The sequence below is a fragment of the Myiozetetes cayanensis genome, unplaced genomic scaffold (genome assembly GCF_022539395.1).
Source record: "Myiozetetes cayanensis isolate MyiCay16 unplaced genomic scaffold, myiCay2020 scf2-11, whole genome shotgun sequence".
Taxonomy (NCBI): domain Eukaryota; kingdom Metazoa; phylum Chordata; class Aves; order Passeriformes; family Tyrannidae; genus Myiozetetes; species Myiozetetes cayanensis.
The window spans coordinates 104145132-104166056 of record NW_026087411.1 but is presented as its reverse complement, the minus strand read 5'-3'; the positions used below and the strand labels follow the sequence as shown (position 1 = coordinate 104166056).

Below are 20925 nucleotides of genomic sequence, written 5' to 3'. Positions count from 1 at the left end.
CATGAGCCTTTCCTTGTATTTTCCCTCAACTGTCCAGCTGAGAAGGGCAGTGTCAGAGTGGCTTTGGTGAGCACCTGCAACCCAGCCAGGGTCACCTCACCACACAGGGAGTAGCACAGTAACTCTAAAGCAATTAACTCCAACCTCATGATTTACCACAACAGCTCCAGTTTTCCTTCTGTCCCCTGAAAATTTGATAGTTAGGTACTCACAATCATGAAAATAGGGAGATGTAGGTACCTAAATAGGAGCAGATTTAATCAGTAAAGCCAATAATCAGGTGATGTGAATTATAGGTTCATAATTAGGAGGGTAAACAGCTGAGAAGGAGTTTTGTCGGTATAAAGGTGGCAGCCTTTCAGTTTAAATCAAGGCTGAGAAGTCAGAAAGGTTTTGATTTTAATGTGAAGCTGATGAAGGTGATTTTTGTTTGTGTGGGACTATAAAGGAAAAAGAATCACAAGTAGATACTGAGCAAATGCACAATGAAGCTGAGGCTGGTGAAGAGGTGAGAGCTCTATATCTGCTAAACATAAATGGTCTTACCTGAGGCATTAAATGTAAGGTGAACCTTTCTGGTTTACCTTTCTTACTTTTGTAGTGGTGACTATTTAAATCCCTTTTTCTAATTTCTGAGCCTAAAACTGTTGCTCTAAACTTCATGCTAATTTAATATTCCAACTAGAATTTTCTAAACTTTCTAAACAAGAAATGTGTTAGTAAGCTGTTATCACAGCTGAAGCTGCTATTAATCCCTGTCTTCTTTCATAGATTGCTACTAATAGGTATATTCATCTCTGAAGTGTGGACCCAAGACAGACCAGGTAATGCTGCTATAAACTGATTTCACCTCACTTTCCAGGCCTTTGTATAGGTGATCTATATGTTTATGTGTGTGTTTCTGAAGAGTCTGAAGCTCTTGTGGCAGCCTTACTTGCACATTCTTCTGAGAAGTTCCAAACATACAGGGTAGGCTGATGGACAGCTGATATGGCTGCTTTCTACCTAGGCTGACTTGGGGCTCCTCTTGTGAATAGATGTGCAGAGGTGGAGGGGTTTACGGTTTTTTGTTGGGTTTTTTTGGTTGGTTGGTTGGGGTTTTTTTTGTTTTGTGATTTGGTTGTGGGGGGGTTTTTTTCCCTTTTTTTGCTAGGATTTTTTTGTTTAGGGCTTCTCTTTGCAGGAGAGTGCAGGACTTTGATATTCTGTTTTATTTCATCTAAGGTCTTCAGATTGGGGCAGCCAATCTAGTACCTTGTTGACTCTTTTCCAAAATCCTGTTTCCATGATTGACTGGCTGTTGCAGGTAGCACTGGCAGATGATCAGGCACAGTTACTGCTAGGATACTAATTCCGGAGCTAGCTCTTCTCCTGGAATTATTGCCAGTATAAACACAATCTCTAACACCTCCTGACCAGAGATGCTGGTGTATGACTGTCACAATGCTGACTTTATAGAGTAATCTGGGAAGCAGCAGATTTGTTTGTATCATATTTTCAATCCCCTACATACCATCTTTTCTATGCATTAAATGCAGGACCCATGAGTTTGGAGTGCTTGGGGAACCTTCTGCGGATAACCCTGAGTGCAGAATACTTTGAGGACAAATACTTATCTTTTGCTGTTGTTGGTAAGTTGATACAGAAGAACTTGGAGAGGGAATTACACAGGGTGAAATGTTTAAAGTTTCTGAGGTTCTTCTATACTAGAATTCCCTGGATTATTTTAATATCATAGAGCTTTGTAGGTTGGACCTTGTTGTAAGTAAAGCCAAATGACACCTTGATTTCTGTATGACCTATCCTGTAGACTTGTTGTGTAATAGCTTAACCATGAGTGGATTTGGTATTGCCATCTTTGGACTCAAATTAAAATGCACAAAGTAGTTTCTAGGCATATCAATGCCAGTGTATTTCCTTCCTAATAAAAATGTTCTCCAGTAACAGCATATTCTATTCTGAAAACTCCATATTTGAAGCTTGCACTACATTACCGTCTTTTGCATTAGTGACTTTTCACCTTCTTGGCTTACAGCTTGGTGGAGCCAAATAAATACTTAATAAAATTTAAGAAAAATTAGCTGGGCCCTCTAGCTATGGACTTAGTAATCAGTAAGTGATGCACTTGAGCGAAAATTGCCACAGAATGCCCTGGAAGGGCACAGTGAGATAACTTTTAGGCTATAAACACCTGCTCTAAGATATTACTTATATACAATATAAATTTAGCCTTGAACTAGTTCTCCATATTAATTATCTACTGAACTATGTATAATCCGTAACATCCAGTTTTCTAGAATGTTAAACTTTTTTCAAAAAAACACTTAAAATATTTTCTTTATTCAGGCATCTTCATTCATACACTAAGACACTGCAGCTGGGATTATATGCACCTTAAAAGCATAAAGCAATTATTTTTGGAAGAAAAAAATCCCAAGACAACTAAAACACAAAACAATAAAATGCTCAAAACCACAGACAGTTTTGTAGACCAAAAAAATCCAAGTTGATCTTTAGTGTGTTCATCATCCTGGTAGATTGTCTCCTGAAAACTCTACTGGCCAGGCAGGCATCAGAAAAACACAGGCCTGTGCTAGCCACAGGTAACCCTCCTGGTGTTGCTAGGTTGTCATCTGTCACTTCTGACAGCTTTGACACTGATGACCTAACTGACTGTTCTGAGGTTATTGTGGGTTTGCCCCTTTAGGATTTAATCTTTCCATGTTGATGGTTTTGGTTTGGGTTTTTTTCTATCTTCAGTCCTTGAGCTGCAAGTGTTCCCTGTCCCAGCATGTCTATAATTTTACCTTTCTTTCTTTCTTTCTTTCTATAGACTTTGTCACAGCTCTCTTTGCAGTTCTGTGAGCCCAGGGTATGCAGCTGGGCTGCATAAGAGCAGGTTCAGCTGAACACTGGGGCAAGGGCAGGTCACTCAAGGAGTTTGAAGAGCAGAAGTTATACATGTTAATACAGCTCTTCATTAATTGCCTATAGATCAGTCTGGCATAGCCTGGGAGCTGGATGAGGCCATGGCAGCAAGGTGTGGCTATGCAGTAACTTACAGCAACTGGAGTAGCATTGAGTTTCGTGCTTCTGCAGCAAGCTGCCATTCTCACTTACAGGTAAGCCTGTTATAAACACTTGGACCATAGTGCTGTTGTATATGACCTTTATGTGAAAGGTGACCAAATTATTGATAGGCATTAACTGAAGTGCCATAATGTCTTGAATGTCTATTAGCAGAAAATTAGTGAATTCTCTTCAAATGTATCCAGAGATCTGAGTGTATTCCATGGTACTGACTTATAGGTGGCCTACAGATGAAGTATATCATGTATGCCCTTGAAGGGTAACTGTTTTTCTCTTGGAATAGGGAGTTCTGTCTGGCAGCTGTGTTGCACTCTGCCCCAATACTATTAGTGTCTGAGACAGCTCAGGGTAAAAACTCAAGCTTAGGCTGCTTGTTTTGCTGGCTCATTGCTACTATGTCATAAAACACAAAATCAGCTATAGTTTAGGTTTGGTTGATTTTTGTTTTGTTTGGGGTTTGGTTTGGGTTTTGGTTGGGTTTTTTTTGTTGTTGTTGATGTTTGGTTTCTTGGGTTTTTTGTCCAATTCTGGGCCTTGATAAAGGACAAAGGTGCTGCCCGAAGTATTCATTTTGCTGTGTAGCTGTACAACTATACTCATATGTCTTAATGAGCTAATCAAGTTGAAGTGATAATGCTTCAGTATGGAGTTACCCTTTTCTACAGAGGCTGGTGGGTGAGTTTTGTAATTTACTTTTAGGTCATGAGAGTAGGTGGTGCCTAACTAGGAAAAAATGAGGGTAACGAGCAAATCTTCCCCTCCCCCCTTTGTCCATGCAGAAAAATGTATTCACAGTAACCATACAAATCAAAGCGTCTCATACTCCTGATATGAAAAATGCTACATCTCATCTGAAAAGTGCAAGTTGCCATTATGGTCCATGGAGTTCGAGAGAGTTAGTATGTGAAAGTAACTACATGGAGGTAAGTACTTATGAGAAAGTACTAAAAGTAAGGAGGTACGTACTGTAAGGTGCTCTCATAGATTCTCTTTCCAATACATATTCCTAGGATCTAATCAGCTCCAGGCTGCTCCACATGAACAGATCCCCAGTGAATGCATGGCATGCTACTTGAGTTTAGTGATGCATTTATATTATGCTTATATAGCCTAATTGTGAGCACCAATAACTAATAAAGTTGTGAAATGGTTAAGCTAATGGATTGAACTCACTGAATATTGCCTCAACACCTCCATGTATACTTTCTGAAGGAAAATTCCCTGCTGAATTTGCTGGGGAGGAATGCAGAGGTGGAAGTGAATTCCTCTTGGAAGAGGACATAGGAGTCAAGAACAAACTCCTGGTCTTAACTAATAGAAATTAGAATGCTGGCAGAAAATAAAAAGAAACTGAAATCAAGCAGACTGTAGGTAACACATCATGCATGATGTCATCTCCCTCTAGGAAGTGGTGGTTTATGTTGAAAAAAAGACTCTTAGGCTCTTAAAGACAAGGAAACCAATGCTATCAGCAAAACCCCTTACAGATGATTTTTTTCCTTCAGGTTTCTGTCAGGAAGGAGGTTCCACAGCCTATAAAAGACTTCATTCAAGATGCACCTGAGGACTGGACTGTTGTCTTTCCAGAAGTAAAACTACAGTTTTTCTCCCTAGTAAAAGCTAGTGCTACCTCTGGCACAACCATTCCTCTATTCTATAAATCACACAGTACAAAATGTCCTTTCAAGGAGTACTTAAGTAGGAAGAGGAAAACTTCTGTACCAAGCAGTTTTAGTATATTTGTATAGGTTAGAAATATAGACAGCTGTAGACCATGTCTCTAAGGAAGAAATCAAGTCTTCCCAGGTAAGAGACTCTGCAAAAAAACCCTGTCTTTAAGACTCCATGGCCCTCTCCATGTGGAGAGGCTTTTTACTTCTTGGATGCTGTATTTGTAATGCTGCAGTGCAATTAATCTGATGCTCTTCATATGGAAAGTCTTCAGTATGTGTGACGGGGAGTAAAGCTGGAGAGGTATCCCACTAGAAGTATTTAAAGGCAACAACATTGCTGGGCAGTTCAATACAATAAATCATTTGATATAGTAAATCTCTTTGAACATCATGTTTAAACTATTGATGAATTTCTCTGGTAGGCAAAAGCAGAAGAAGCCTCAATATGGCAAATAGTATTTCATCAACCAGAAGAAAAAAAGGCTCTACTTGTGAGCGATGCTTGGAGCGCAGGTTATGGACTCAACACCACAGACACCAGGGTTGTGCTGCGAATACCACACACTGCTGCACAAGCTCAGCTGGTTGAGGTTGGTATGCTCCTTCTGGCCCAGCAAGCTACCAGACTGTGCAGGTCCAACAAGATCTCTTCCTACAGGATCAGGGAATTACCTTTTCTATGGTGAGATCCAGTACATTTTATAAACATCGATGGATGATCCTGATGGTGGACACTACTGTGGCATGTCCTGTAGGTAAGAAATGTGGTACCCTTCTCCACTGCTGAAATGTGCAGGGAAAGGCTTAAAACTAGAGTAATGAGCTGACAGCTTTCATATCTTGTCCCTTAGATGGTGATGACTACATGAACAAAACAATCACCTGGACTGTTCCAAAGTATATTCCATCACTCTCTGCTGGAGCAACAAGCTTTAAGGATGTGCTTGTGGAAGCTGGTGTGGGTCTACACAAACTCTCTGCTAAAGAAATGGCTTCCAGGAAATATGTGTTATTGGATGACTTAAATGCAATTACGATGAAGATTCCAGTAGGTGCAGAAGGTGGCTATTATAAGGTTAGTGACTTACGTTAGGTACCAGGCAAGCAATATTCCAGGTTTGTTGTTTTGTTTGTTTGGTTTTTGGGGGTTGTTTGTTTGTTTTCTGAGAAGGAATAACTCTTCATCTCACTCCTTCCAAATGAAGGATGGGTATGAGGGAGAACAAAGGGTTTATTAAAAACTCCAGAAGTTCTGATCAAAGATAGCTTTTGTAAACAGCACCTTATGAAGAATTTCTTTTCTTGTAAACACAGATGGACACAATCCTACACAGAACTATTGATTTGTCTCTTTCCTCAGGTTAGCAGAGAGCTTTTAGTCCTGATGTACTCCTTGGAGACAGTCCTAACTGGACTGTAAAAGCATGAAATGGGTTCTGTTGTATTTTACACAGGCCACTTAAGAGAATGGGAACAACCCATTTGTCCAGCAGACTGTGTGAATATTGGGATGGGCTGAGACTATACATCTAAATCTAGTTTTTTGGAGTGAACTGTGTTCTGGGCAAATGTAACAACTGAAGTTCCAAGGAAGTTTTAGGAGAAACCCTTTCACTGTAAAATAGTCCCCTGCTGCTTTGAAACTTGGGAGTGGGAGATAATTTCCAAAAGAAATCTTCAGAGTATTCTGACATAATCCAAACTCACAGGGATACAAGAGTTCATGATTCCTAAGCAGAGAAGAAAAATTGCTTGGAGTTGTGGCTTTAGCTGACCTTGAGATGCTCTGATATAACTTTATGTGAAATCATGCTATACTAAAGGGTGTTGATTTGAAATTCTAGACTTCTGTGAGCAATGGACAGCTTGGGGCAAAATACACCATCAACCTGTTCTTGGAACACCAGTGGGAAGACAACAAATGGGGACTAACTAGACATACTATCATCAAGGAAATAGAAACACCATTTGAACAAATAGAACTTGCTATAACCAACAGTAAGTAGCTGACCATTGAATTTACTCAAGGCTTTGGTACTCTTAAGAGTTTAATGTTATTTTCTTCCTTTTCAGATTCAAATCTCAGTACAAGGTTAATGAATGTGACAGTGGGAACATTCCTTCCAGATGTGGAGCTTGTGAACTTAACCATTGAGGGGGTAACTGTTGCTGTACCAGAAGCTGTTCAGCATGGATATATAATACACAGGACCAGATATTCTAATGGAAGCAAAGCATACATAATACAAGTCCCACTTGATGCATCAAGCATTAAGAAAGAGGTGTGTACTGAGACACTATGCCATATCATGGTATAGAAATGATGACATCACTTGGTGATTTTTTTCATGTCTAAATATGATTTTCCTAGTACTTGAGAGATGACATGAGAGAATACACCCTGAATGTCACCCTTGCATTCATTACCCATCCATCAAGGGAGATCTTCACTGTCCCTGTCATAACAGTGTCAGCTGTGAGAGATGCAGGTAAACTTAGATGAACTTGAGCAAAACTGTACCAACCTGGCTATGAACTCTGGTGTCAACTGGGCTAATTTCAGCTGTCAGCCCCAAATAGCTGTGTTAAAGTGATGACAGCTAGCATGCTGGCTGACTCTTGGCTCTCTTACAGTACTGCCCAGTGTGAGAGGATTTTGTGATGGGAGGAACCTTCATCTCATTATCACTCATGGGAATGTGGACCAAAACTGGCTACCCTTTATCTCAGACTGGCACCTGACCCCAGAGGCAGCACAGAAGTACAACTATAGTCTGAGGGACAATGGCACTCACTTGGCAGTCTCCGTCCCTTTCCTTTCTCCCCATGTGAACTATGAGGTAAGGGTTCTAGCATGTAGTAATTAAAAGGCATGCTGTAGCTGTGAGATATCAACATGATACAGTATGTCCTTGAAGGTGAAATAAAACTTCCCTTTGAGATAGACTTCAAAGGAATAATGGAGGATTATTTTTTGCCCTTGGAAGAGCACTTTAATTTCTATTGGTTAACACTGGCAGAAATAGGCAAGGAAAAAAAACATGTTCTGCAAGTACTTTCAGGCTGAGCACGTTTAAAGACAACTGTACATGCAATAGAGCTTGTATTACTTTCTATTGCAAAGTAACTGTAAAATCTCACTGTGTGAGCTTCTGGATTAAAAAGCCTGAGGATCTGACTTTGCTCAACTACCATTACTTCTGGCTTGTGATAACCTTTCTCAGTTTTTGAATGCTTTAGTTGAACGGTGTGTCTTTTATTCTCTTGTTTAACCTGTGATTGTCATCTCTAGGTCTTTCATACTTCTGGAATAAAAGCTTCACTCTACTTAACCTTGAAGGATGGCATCACCCTGGCTAACAGGAAGGACTTCTCAGTTTCCTGCAGATTTTCACCTTCAGAGCTAATACGTAATAGCATGTTGGGGATTAGCTTTTAATGCTATTTGAGTTGCAAAACTAAGTCAAGTGGTCTGAAATGTTTCTAGGGCTTATACTTTCATAGCACTCATTTGGCTGTCAGATTTCCTACCAATTAATATGCCACAAGGAAAGTCAAATTACAGATTGTAGTGACTCTCCTGCCTAGTATGGCAGTGGGGAAGGAGGTGGGAAACTTTACTTTCCCTTACCTCCAACATCATAAAGCTTTCTCTATAGAGTTTTTGTGGCTCTTTTGAGAGTTGAATGAGATGGAGTTTCTGGTGGGATATGGGGAGAATCAGCATATAAATTAGTCATTCTAAAGCTACTTATCAGTATTAAATGTACTGAATATTGTCTAGAAAAACCCTTTTGAAAGAGGGTGAGAGTTCCTTGTGAGCTGTCAGTGAACTTGCTAGAAAAACTGTGGAAAACCTCTTTGTTGTAGAATACAAAAGGACTTTGGGTCCTGATTTGTGTGAAAATGTAGATTTCTCTTTCAGAGTGCCTGCCCAGTGGCACTGTGATTATTACTGCAATAAAAGTGGTAGGTGTTGCAGACTTGGACACCAGTCTTCTTGTCTTGAGGGACAGAGAGTGCAAACCCAGTCTAGTGACAGAGAAGACTGCAACCTTCAAGTTCAGTGTGAACACTTGCGGAACAATTAGAAAGGTAAGGGCTTAGTCGCATGAAGTTTACTCTGCATTGGAATGGGATTATTGCCAGAATAGGCAGGGGTTCAGAGTTGAGCAGAAGCTCTGACAAAGTCACAGATGACTTTTTGTTAAATAGTACATCTATGCTCTCTCTGAGGATACTAAATTCATTTGGACAGATGTTCTTATTTGGGGGGGAAAAAAAAAAGTTTTGCAAGGTCAGAGATGCTTTCTGAAAGTAGCTTACAGTTTGATGCCTCTGAGTTGTTTAGTAGGGCACTTGAATGCAAGTCTGTGCTGTTGGGATACACTTATGCCTTGCAGAAGCTCTTTAGGTGTTGCTAATGACTGTGTGAACAAAGAGTAGAGTGTGGGTACTGTTGCTACACTTCTGTACTGTATACATAGAAAACAGAAATAACAGTAGGATCAGAACACGCTCAGATTCAGGTCATCATAAATGCAGCTTGTTTCTGCAGTGTTGCATCTCGTTCTACACACTGATTCAGTGAACAGCAATAGCTGATCTTTTTCTCAGGCCTCATGCGCTCCCCTTCTGGGTTGTTATGTCATATTTAAGCTAATAATCTTTCTTCTTGATTATGGCATATCTGTCTGCTATGGTCAACTTTAGTTCAGTAGACATAAGGCTGTTAGCTGGTATGGGCATTTCTAAGTGTACTCTGCTCACTGCAATCTGCCAGTCAAGTGATGGGATGTAGATATTGTGTCAAATGCAAAGTAAACTCTAATGGGACTGTCCTGTTTTTAATGATGTATATCTTTCAGTTCAACAGCACAGCTCTGACATATGAAAATGAGGTACTCTATTTCAGACCTGGCAATGATACACCAGTATACCGGTAAGTGTCATGCCCTAGAAGAAGGTTGTGTGTGTCATTTTGGTTGTAAAAAATCTAATGTTGAACCTCTTCTCTCAGGCTGAAGTTTGTCTGCTCATATGCAGTCAATCAGGCTGTTAATGTCAGATACGAATCTAAGAAGAACCCACTGCCTCATGTTAAGCCAAGGTTTGGCTCTCTCGCTCTTTCACTGAAGCTCTTCAAAGGTAACATTTACAATCAGATTGTATAAAATTACTGAATGGCTGAAGTTGGAAGGGACTTGAAGGTGATCTTAACTATCCACTCTGCTCAAGCAGGGCCACCTAGAACAGGGTGCCTGGGACCATTTTGAATATCTTAAAGGATCAGGTGGAAACCTTTTAAGGCCCCCTTTTAAGGGCTTCCCATTCCAGAATGAAGACAAATGGCCAAATAACTGTAGTGGAACAGGCTTAGCATCCCTGATGCATGTATGGTTTTCCTGCTCGGTCTGGGCATGATATGAGTTCTGTGTAGAGGCCATGATGTCAGCTTCTCTCTCCTATCAGTTCCTGAAGGGTTGTGAAGGTGGCTTAGCACTGACCAAAATAGTTGCAACCTGTGCCAGAGAAAGAAGTTACATGAAATACTGCTGTAAAATAATACCTAAAATAGCAGAAAGGGCTGACTGGAGCCTTAACCCAATGTGCGCCTTAACCCAATGTGCACCTTAACTGGAGAGGCCTTGATGAATTTTTTTACTCTTTTTGCCTTCTCAGTACCTTTATTGAGATAGTTTTGAATGAGCATCTTAATCTAAAGGATTTTTGGAGCAGAAGTGTCTCAATTATGGATCCTCAGAGCCAAGGAAAATAGTTGAGATTTTTGTTTTCATTGCTGGTTTTTACTTTTCTGTCATTCTATCTACACTTGTTGTCCAAAATCTTTTGTATTACTGTACCAGAGACAATGGTGATGAAGAGTTAAGCAGAAAGTTTCTGAATAATTCCTCTGCAAAAAGGAAACTCTAACATCAATACTGTCTTTTAGAGAAATCCTATTCAGAGCCCTACCAGGAGTCAGAATATCCTGTGGTAAAATACCTGAGGGAGGCACTGTATTTTGAAGCTGAACTGCTCCAACCTAAAGATGCAAGACTGGACCTCAACCTGGATGACTGTTGGGCTACAAACTCCCAAAGCCAGGACAGCCTTCCACAGTGGCCTATCCTTATAAATGGGTAAGAAGGGCTTCCCTCCTCTGTTTGGTAACTGTTCAGTACAAAGGCCTATACTTTAGGCGGGAGGAATGGGGAAGAGGACAGAAGTCAGCTTGGATGCATTGTTCTGCCTGGATGGACAGTGGCTGCTAGGCCATGGAGCCTGTGTTGGTGTCAGCACAGTGGCTGTGCCTTCTGGTGGTAGCAGGTCATATGGGTGGCCAGAAGTGCTTCTAGCTAACAGCTTTCAGCTGAAAAGAAAGAACAAGAAGTACCCCTGACTGTGGCCAAAAACAGGAATCATGAGCTGGGGAGGCCCTATCCATTCCCCTATGGGTCAAGGAAAACAGAAGGCAGGTCCCCTATATTTCACCTCCTTGCTGTGTTTAAAGATCTAGTTGAAGGTTTAGATTAAGCACATTTTCTTTTACTTTCCCCAAAAGGTGTGAAATCAACAAGGGCTCCTACAGAACTGTCATCCATGAAGTTAATCATAGCCACAGAGTAGAATTTCCACAACATCTAAAGCGGTTTGAAGTGAGGCTGTTCACCTTTATGCAGGGCTCAACTCTGTTACAAGAGCAGGTGAGATGTCTGTGTTTTGTCACGAGCTGTTGGCAGTCACAGCAGGTGAACCTGGAGTGGTGCCTGCAGCCAATGCCATGTGAGCCCTTAGGTGGCCAGGTGCTACCTGGGACTATTGGTCACCTCTTGAAGGCATAACGCTCTAAGAGGAGTGAATAAAGACCAACCACTCAAGTGTTCAGTTCACAGAACAGAATTATAGAATCATTAAGGTTGGAAAAGACCTCTAAGCTCCTCAAGTCCAACCTCTGACTGAATACCATCATGCCCACTAAACCGTATTGTGGAGTGCCACATCTACTCATTTTTTTGAACTCTCCCAGGTACAGCAACTCCAACATTTTCCTGGGGAGCCTGTTCCAATGCTTAACCACTCTTTCAGTAAAAAAATTTTCTTAATTCCAACCTGAACCACTGCTGGCACAACTTGAGGCCATGTTCCTCTGTCTTACTGCTAGTCGCCTGGGAGAAGCAAATTCCCTAACTTCCCACAAACTTCATATCCTTTGGGGTCAGTACACGTGGAATGGCAAGTGAGACCTCCCTAAACATAATCTGAATATTCTTGTCTTGTAGCTGTATTTCCACTGCAGTGTGGTGATCTGCAACACTAAGCAACAGCCTTTAGACTTTCTTTGTATGAGGAGATGCAATCCTGGGAAACACAGACTTGGTAAGAAAGCAGGCACTTCTCAAGTCCCTTTGCTCAGCAGCATGGCATGTGCTCTCATGAGCTGTGTCAGATGACAGACTCCTAGTTTCTGTTGTACGGAGAATTAAAAGCTGAAATGTCTCACCAGCCCGCAGTACAGAACCACATCTGCATGGACAAGTGTCATCTGGAGCAGTGCTTTTTAGAAAGGAAAACAACTAGCATAGGTGGGCATCAATCTTAAATTATGCTACTGAAGCACCAGGTGTACTGCTGCTGTAATGTAAGAGTTCTGTATACTTCTTTCAGGTGACTGCACTGACTTCTGACAGAGATCGAAGAAGAACTTATTTTATGAAGTTGCAGTTAGGTGACCTAAACGAGCACAGCCTACTGCCCAGATTCACAAATCAAGTAATTTCAGCAGTATCTGATGGGAAAATACACTGGCAGTGTCAACTGAGAAAAGGGTCAGCTAACCAGTATTGGATGTAACTTTGTGTTTGTGTGTTGCTCTCCTCTGTTCCTTTACAGCATTAAACTTTTAGTCTTTTGTGTGATTTGCGTCTGACCTAGTCTGCTCAGCTAACTTGCATCACTTTGCAGTTGGAAGCATCTGTTTTGGGGTAGGGGGAGAAAGGTGGCAACAGGTATGAAGTCAATTGTAAATCACTTTGAGGTGGTTTTTTTTTTTTTTTTTTTTTTTTTTTTTTTTAGCTTCAGTATGAACAAAGAATTACAGAGAGCTTAACGTCAGTAAGTGAAAGTGGGGTTTTTTGAAGCAAGGTGGGGGATAAACATACTTGATTCTATGGTGGCTGTTGACAGAAAAGCTGTAAACCAAATCCTGCAGGAGTGTTGTGGCTCTGCAATGTCAAGTTGCTTTCCCTAGGTGGGGTGAAATTGCCCACAGGCAGCACCAGTGACTGCTTAGCTGAGTATGCTGTCAACTAACCTACACGAAAACAAGCTTTTAGTAAAGGCTTGTCATAGAACCTATGTACTAATGTACTATCATTACTACTATCTGCAAAGTGTTAAGGATTCTTCCTTACCTTGAGAATATGATAAGCTCCTGTCAGATTTTCCTATCACTTTTTTTTTTATTTTTATGGGAGAAAAATTTCTTGGTTCCTTCTTTGCATCTGAACAGTGGTATGAAAACAGTTCAGACACAATATTTTATTTTCCTGTTCTGAGGAAAGCTATTGCTTAGCATGAATCATTATCTTTTAGACAATAGTGGGTGTCTGCTTTTTAACCTTATATTAAAGAGAATTATACAACAGGGAATTTCTGTGAAGGCTAACTTGAGAAGGATACTACTTTGTGAATCTATTTGCACCTTGAGAAAGCATGAAGTTGAAAAGATTGTATCTCTGTTTCTACAATACCTTTATGGAGATCTCACTAAACAGTTTGTGCTATAATTACAGCTCATGTTTGTAAGTCTTCTTTGTCTTCCAGTTGCCTTCTAAGCATATCTGTAGTAGATATCTTACTGTCTCTTCTGGAGAAATCTGTGTGGACTTTCTGATGAGGCCATAGCTCTGCATCAAGACTGTAGAGGAGGCTGCACACAGTGTAGGCTGCCCCAGGTAGCCTGAGCCACCTTCTCCCCTCTTACAGCTTTGTGTGGGGAAAAATATATCAAGTAGAGACTGCTGTGAGAATCAAGTATGCAGCTGGGCAGCCTGTTTCAGTACTGTTAACTCTGTCTCAGTTGTGGCTTCCTGGGTTTGCAAGTCCTTTCTTCAAACCAAGACTAAAGGACAACATCACTCAGTAATAGAAATCTGGTATTTACCATCTCATCTAAGGCACTTTCATTTATTTTCATCCAAGGTGATGCCCAGGTACACTGTGGCCCTACTGTTCAACTCTTCTAAAACCTTTGTTTAGTACCCTTTTTAAGGCAAGATGTGTGAAGGATCATCTTATGTATTAAACTTTTTGATACATGGGAAAACTCAAGGACATTTCCCTCCATGGCTGGACTAGGATTTATACAAAGCTCCTTGTCAGGTTTTCCAATAGCATGTGAGAGACACAGAATCCATTTGAATGTCAGTAAAATCTTTTAAAGGCCTGATAATAATACTCTACCTCAGAGGTGTCTGTTTATACTAAAATTCAGAAACTGCCTTCCTGGTTATATATATATATATAAAAAATCTTCAAGTGTTTTATCAACACCTCTTTTCCTTTTAAGTGGATATTTTATGACCACATGCTTTTCCCCTGGTATCTGGGATGTTATTTTTATATCCCTGTTAACACAAGTTGAAAGCAGATCAATCTTCTTTGTTTATGCTTAATGTCTTCTTCAGTTTCAACAGGTGAATGATAAAAGTGTAAGGGAAAAGAGAAGTCTGGTGTGATTTGTTTTTATAGTTAAATAGGAACATTAATAGAAATGTACTGCAGATAGTTATTTCCATTTCAAATAAATTTTGATAAGTCACTGTTACAAGTAACCTTATTATATCTCATCACTGACAGAAAAGCAGAGATCTCATCTTTAGTATAGTCTATATTCAATGACATGGCTACTATTTTAGGACTCTGCTGGTTTGGTGATTTAAAGCAGCAACAACTTACTCTTAATACTGAAAAACTAAGAAAATTGACATTTACTTTTTCTGGCCCAATTAATTTTCTTCTTTTTTGCATATTCTTTTGGGTTGTTTTTTTTTTTTTTTTTGAAATCACCATGTCTTCAGTAAATGCTATGCACCTTTTTCCAGAGGAAAATATTTTCTGACAATGATGGAGTGATTTGGGAAGCTTATGTTCAAGTTTTGGCTTCTGCCACAAGTTTGAGTCTTCAGCTATCTTCCCCCATATAATTTCTGCTTTTATTTGTCCAGGTGAGTCCAGAAACACCTAAACAGTGTTAGTTAGAATGCCAGAAGGGCATGTGCTTTGAAAGAAATGCTCTAAAGCATGGAAGCTGAGTCTTTCTCCTTATCATGACACCAAGTACTGCAAGAGAGCAAGGCTGGGCTTAAGTTGGTGTATAAAGAAGCAAAAAGTCAGGGTCTTGATCAGGGAGGAGGTTCAGATGGACTCGACTTCTATAGGATATTGTAAACAGGCTGCTCTACTGGGATCTGTGATTTCTCATCACAATTGAGTTTCCTTTCTGTTAAATTCAATAATAGCATTTGTGTTTGCCTGACAGATAAGTTGGGGAGTAACAGTCAGATACTGGCTCCTTAGAAGCTGGGGTGTATGTATATTCCTGTGGGGTATTTTTTAGCTACTGCCCGGCAGAGCTGGAGGGCTCAAGTCAGAGGGAATGTGGAGCTGTGGTAGCTACCAGATAAGCAGCTCTCCCAAGGCACTGGATGAAACACAGTTGCAGGAGGTTTTCTTTGCCCCAAGCACACCTATGTGCAGCCCAAATGTGTCACCATAAAACCTCTTGGCACCTACATGGTGCTCCTCAGCATAGAATTTCAAAGCACTCTGTGTTCGGGCGGCCCCAGGCTCCCATCTGCTTTGGGGGCTGGGGAGTGAGTTCTGTGGCTCACAGAGCCAGGGCTTGCCCAGGGAGCTCCTTCCATGTGTGATCCTTTAACCAGGGAGAATATTCTCTCCAAGGTACTTAGTCTTCCCCCTCAGATGAAATCTGGCCTGCTTGCCAACTTCAGGGTCTATGTCTAGTTATTGGTGCTGCTGGCAGGCAACACACTGCTGCATCCTTTATACAGGGGGAGGACAGAGAAGTTGTCATGTCCCTGGATTCAGATGGAAAGTGTGCCCTGCAGTGTGAAACTGTACTAGTCTCCTGGATTTTGTGCTAATACCCTACCTGCTAGGCCTCCTCCTATCCTTTGCTGTGCCTCCTGCTAAAGAAAGCAGCAACGTGTTTCCAGCTGCACGAGAACAGCCTTTTTCTCTTCCCTGAGGTAGAAGAAGAAATCGAGAGTCTTTTCTTATATCACTGATAGCAGCAACTGCTTCCTCCAACACCACCCTCCGCCTGGCTCTTGGCACCAAAGGAGTTAACTGGCATAAATTCCATTATATGTAACTGTCTGCTCTGCCATGCCTTTTTCTTCCCTAATAAAATGGTCAGGGTGGCTATGGGGCTGAAATCCCTCTTTTTCCCTGTCTGCTGGAACTTTTAGCACTCTGTCTCTGCAGTTACACCTTGTCCACCCTCAGTAATTCACCTAGAGAGAAGGCAAGGGCATAGCTGTGAACATGAGGAACTGTTCAGAAATCAGCTAGTGGGATCCAGTCATCTCATCTATGATTTGGTGCCTCTTTCTCATGTCTCTTGCCCTCAGCCTGCTTCTGGACTGTTTCTCTCTGGCTCAGTGCAAAGTGTATGTTTTAAGATCTGGAAATGCCTGTTTTAAGGGCAAAAAAATTCTGCTTGTGTGCAGCAACTGGCTCTGGGAGCAACAGGATGGTAATAATCTCATCAGTAAACTGAGAGTGAAGTCTAATAGCTCAAACTGCCAGTTTTCTGTATCTTGAGGCTGTTCATGAGATTCTAAAATCCATTTCAATAATTAGTTTTTGTACAAGATCTTATAATGTACTCTACCCCTTTTCTCTTTTGCATTTCAGGACTGTCCTGCTACCCTTTCATCTTCGTGGCTAGTATCACTCCTGGGGTATGATTTCATGTACCAATTTCTTGTATGAAAAGACTGAATTTAGTAGAAAACTATGTTTCAGTGATGATGGTTTCTTTTTTAGTATCCCTATTTTGCTCTCCGAATTAGTAAGGAATTTCAATAACATCTTAACCTGCAAAAGGGAGAGCTCTTGGGGACAGAAGGGTTAATTTAATAGTGTAGGACTAAATCCAGTTGCCTCTCCTATGTCTTTTTAACATGGGGAACAAATCTATCCCTTAGACAGAGTGTAATTTAATTTCTCAGCCACGATCTTTCAGCTTAGTTTGCTTTATTTCCATGTACATTTTTAAAAATCATGTTGAGAGAAAATGCTTGTATATGAGAGATATCCTTTATTTCTGTGACTTGTGCAACTTTTTCAGACAGGGTTTCTACATTTTTTGCCGCACTTCTATAGATTATTGTGTTGTTGCTGTCGTAATTCAATGTAGCTTTATGAACCTTATAGTCCTGAAAGTTAGATGTCCTAACTGTAAGTGGGGAATTTAACTTGATCTCTTACATATCAATTAGATATCCTAAACTCCTGGGCCTGAAGTAAAAAAAAAAAAAAAAAAGAGGAACCTTAATTGTATTAAATTTTGTGGAAAAATAATAAAATAGAACATTTAATAGCAGCAGGATTTGTACAATCCTATACCATGAATACAGTAATTCAGGTTATTTCCTCTGGATCAATGAAATGTGCATGCCAAGGGGAAGAATTACAAAGGGGGAGCTTATAGAGATGCACTATCTCAGGTAGAGCAAAAATTTCCTTCGAGGAGGGAAGGAACAATGTGACAGATCCTAGGCAGGCACTAAACCTCCCTCTGCCTCCTACTCACACACTTAAGTGACTCCCACTCCTCCACACAGGTGGAAGGAGAGAACACCTGAAAGGGGATCTAACAAATTAAATGGTGCATGAGTACAACACAATCTAGTAAACTAACTCTCTCTAGGATGTGGGCTTTGGTCCTATTGCCACACAGGGTGTTGACTTCTTGCAGTTTATTCCCTAAGGTCAGTTTAGATGCAGCCCTGTCATACTGGAGTCTGGGATAGTAGCCCCTAGAATGCTTGAGCCAGGGAATAGACACAGGCAAAGTCTAGTTCAGTGGCACAGAGGCAGTACAGCCTTGCCTCTGGGGTTACCTGGAGCTATTACTCCACACTGGTTTTGCAAGGAGACAAAAGAACTCCCCAGGCACCCAACAAGTTACAGGAGCCCAGCAAGTTCAGGGCCTTCACTTGCCACTTTCTGTGGGGTGGTGGGAAATGCTGACTGAACCACTTGTCAAATTTGCAGGGTACCTTCTCCTGGGACACTCCTTTTCATACAGCATCACTTAGCTTTGGGAACAGCAGCTTTCTGAAGCCATTAGTTATCCGTCTTGGTTTGCGCATGGGTAAACTGAGGCAGCAGTGCTGGATGAACAGACAAGGTTATAAATAAAATAGCAAAGAAAGCAGATCCTTTGAACTTGTTGTTTCTCTGCTTTAACCCATGACCCTGAGATTTCTGTAGCTTAAGAGGTGGAGGGCATAGTCACTAGCAGTAGTTTCAGGTGTGGAATATCTAAGGAACAAGGTTAAAAGTCTCCCCAGGCATAGACAATATATCCAACCACTATACTTGTGAATGATGATAGTTTAATTAACAACACAGAATGACAGGACTATCTTCCTGGGCATCTGCTGGTGGTTTGCCAGCACAGGTGAGCAGGTACTGGTAACAATGAGAACATTTGAGAAAAGACTTGGGATCAGGCTCTCAGTTATGGTTCTGTGCAAGATTCCATAGACAACGTGGTGGTTTGATCCCCTGCAAAATAGATTCAGACTGAACTTGTCTATGTGACTCTTTATCTGCTCAAATCTGGACCAGCTCCACTGACATTAGGATTACCATCTCATATTTTCATCAGATTTTCTCTAACTTAACAATTTTATAGGGCTTTAAAAATTATTTTACTTACATTCTTGCTGAAACACTAAAGCTTGTAAGAAATCTAACATGAGTTAAATTAAAACAGAAGCATATGGGATATGTTTAAATGTAGTTCCATCCGAGTGACAGTGCTACCTGGATAGATTTCAGTGTAGCTGCTTTTTTGAGACAGTGTGAATTTCATGCTGATTGCCCCAATATACACATGCCACGTGAGAAGAGCACTGAATCAGTTTAATCTGATCCTTGGAGTTAAAAACAGACAAAGATGATTGTACTGATTTCCTTCCAAACAAACAGAAAGGGAGAAAGAAAAGAAGAGTCCTAGGTTTCAGTACATCTTGAGAATAAAACTTCTCCTCTTTGTAAAACCTGAATTAATTTATCGCAGCAAGTAGGATGATAACTCATCCTAATCTTATTTGTTCAATAAATTTGATGTAGACATGTCTTCCAGCACTTATCAGCATTGAAGAAGGGGTTTTTTACACATTAAATACGAAAATATTATATGTTTCTCTATATATTAATAAGGAAGAGAGGACTTAATAGCAATTAATCTACACAAAGTATCAGCTTGCTTATATTTAGTTTCCAATATTTAGCAGTCATCACTAGATTTTGCTTATCTATCAATCAGATATATAATACAGGATACAGACTATGACATATTTATTTATTGTTTACACACAAAGATATTCTCACTAATACTTAGTTTCTTGATTTTTAGGTACAGTGGAAACATGGATAAATAGACAATACTTGAACTAACTATACATGTTCTTCCTCATCCTAGAATTAAAGTGCCTACAAACCAATACACATAGTATTCTTAACGTTATTGTCAATTACTTTTTTAAAATTCAGTTTAACACCTATGGATTTACTATTGTCCTTACAAAACAAGATCAGAACAGTGATAAGTAAATCCTAGGAAGATCAGTTGGCTTTTTTTTTTCCACTTCTGTATAAGACTAGGTTTACTATTTTTGAAAAACTTTAAAAAAAAAAAAAAGACATGAAAAAAAGCAAACAGCAAGACTTCTGTCTCAGCAATCTGCAGCTCAGGTTTATAGGCAATCCTACATCACCTTCCAGCATCCCATGTACAATGGTGGCCCTTACTCTCCCTCCTTCATGCTGTCCTCCTCTCACAGCGTGCTCTGATGAGGAAGAAATGTTGATGGTTTTTAGTTTATAAAGACCCTGAGCGTGCCAGGGCAGGTGCTCCAGATGGGGTCTACACCCGCTTGACGCTGTTGAGGAGCTCCGTGAGTTCGCTGATGTACTTGATGGTGTACTTCAGGGTCTGTATTTTGGTGAGGGGCTGTCCCCTCTGGCTGTAGATGGGGGGCAGGTAGTTGCGCAGCGTGTGGAGCGCGTCGGCCAGGGTCCTCATGCGCAGCTTCTCCCGCTCACTGGCCTTCCTGCGGCGCTGGGCAGACATCCGCACCTTGGTGCCCTTGGGCAGCCGCGCCTGCCCGGGGCTGGGCAGGTAGGCAGGGGGGAAGTCCACCAGGCTGTATCCCACCAGGCTGCTGCCTCCACTGCCATAGGGGGTCTCCGCTGCTGCCGGGCAAGGCGATGAGGAGTAGGATTCGAAGGAGGGCGTCGGGGACAAGCTGTGTGGGGGCGAGATGGGGTGCAGCTCGAAAGAGCCGGTGGAGCTTTTCCAGTCCCAGGATGATAAGCAGACGGAGTGTTCCGAACCCAAAGCATCTTCCATGTTTATCAGAGTCTCATGCAATTTGTCCATGCTGGAGGAGCGCTCGGGAGAAGCAATGCCCTCAGCCCGCCAGCAAAGGCTGGAGCCGCCGGCCGCTGAGACCTTTTTATGATGGAGGGAGGAAAGTGACAGAGTGGGAACACGGGCTTGGCGCGAGGAGTTCAAAGGAGCGCCACAAGTGCTAAGATGGAAAATGAACTCCTGATGTGCTAGTTTCTTCTCAGTGATAATTATCAACCTTCAGCTAAAAAGCCTTTAAGCTAACAGGCAACAGCAAGAAAGGGGGGAAAAAGATTATCTTCTTGCAACTAAACCAATTAAGGCTGCGCATCTACACTGAGCATTGCGCTGGGGGGATAAGTGGTGAGAGAGGAAAAAGAAAATTAACAATTTTACAAAACAATTTACAGATGTAGAATTTATTGATCACAAACACAAACCTTAAATTTAAACCATTGAGCCCTGATTTCTGGGTAACTGAAAGTG

General features: G+C 41.1%; 2 protein-coding genes across 2 annotated transcripts; one reads left to right on the top strand and one right to left on the bottom strand.

Annotated features, from left to right (window-relative positions):
• Positions 1–485: 485 nt before the first annotated feature.
• LOC126640166 (uncharacterized) lies at positions 486–12451 on the top strand. The gene is made up of 22 exons (XM_050315729.1): positions 486–508; positions 772–832; positions 1184–1187; positions 1539–1631; positions 2995–3122; positions 3870–4013; positions 4596–4679; positions 5186–5353; positions 5422–5518; positions 5615–5838; positions 6608–6761; positions 6837–7045; positions 7135–7252; positions 7398–7603; positions 8056–8173; positions 8689–8858; positions 9632–9705; positions 9784–9911; positions 10717–10906; positions 11329–11470; positions 12047–12143; positions 12432–12451. Exons 1-22 carry the CDS (start codon positions 486–488, stop codon positions 12449–12451), a joined length of 2652 nt encoding a protein of 883 aa, XP_050171686.1.
• Positions 12452–19953: 7502 nt separating this feature from the next.
• MSGN1 (mesogenin 1) lies at positions 19954–20469 on the bottom strand. The gene has a single exon (XM_050316619.1). The coding sequence runs from the start codon at positions 20467–20469 to the stop codon at positions 19954–19956; it is 516 nt and encodes a 171-aa protein (XP_050172576.1).
• Positions 20470–20925: the final 456 nt, after the last annotated feature.

Bases quoted from the DNA above. Each gene is read 5' to 3' on its own strand.
- LOC126640166 (XM_050315729.1), top strand. From the start codon at position 486: ATGAAGCTGAGGCTGGTGAAGAG. The intron at 1,632-2,994 runs GTAAGTTGATAC...AATTGCCTATAG, and splicing joins CTTATCTTTTGCTGTTGTTG to ATCAGTCTGGCATAGCCTGG. The intron at 4,014-4,595 runs GTAAGTACTTAT...TTTTTCCTTCAG, and splicing joins GTGAAAGTAACTACATGGAG to GTTTCTGTCAGGAAGGAGGT.
- MSGN1 (XM_050316619.1), bottom strand. From the start codon at position 20,469: ATGGACAAATTGCATGAGACTCTGATAAACATGGAAGATGCTTTGGGT.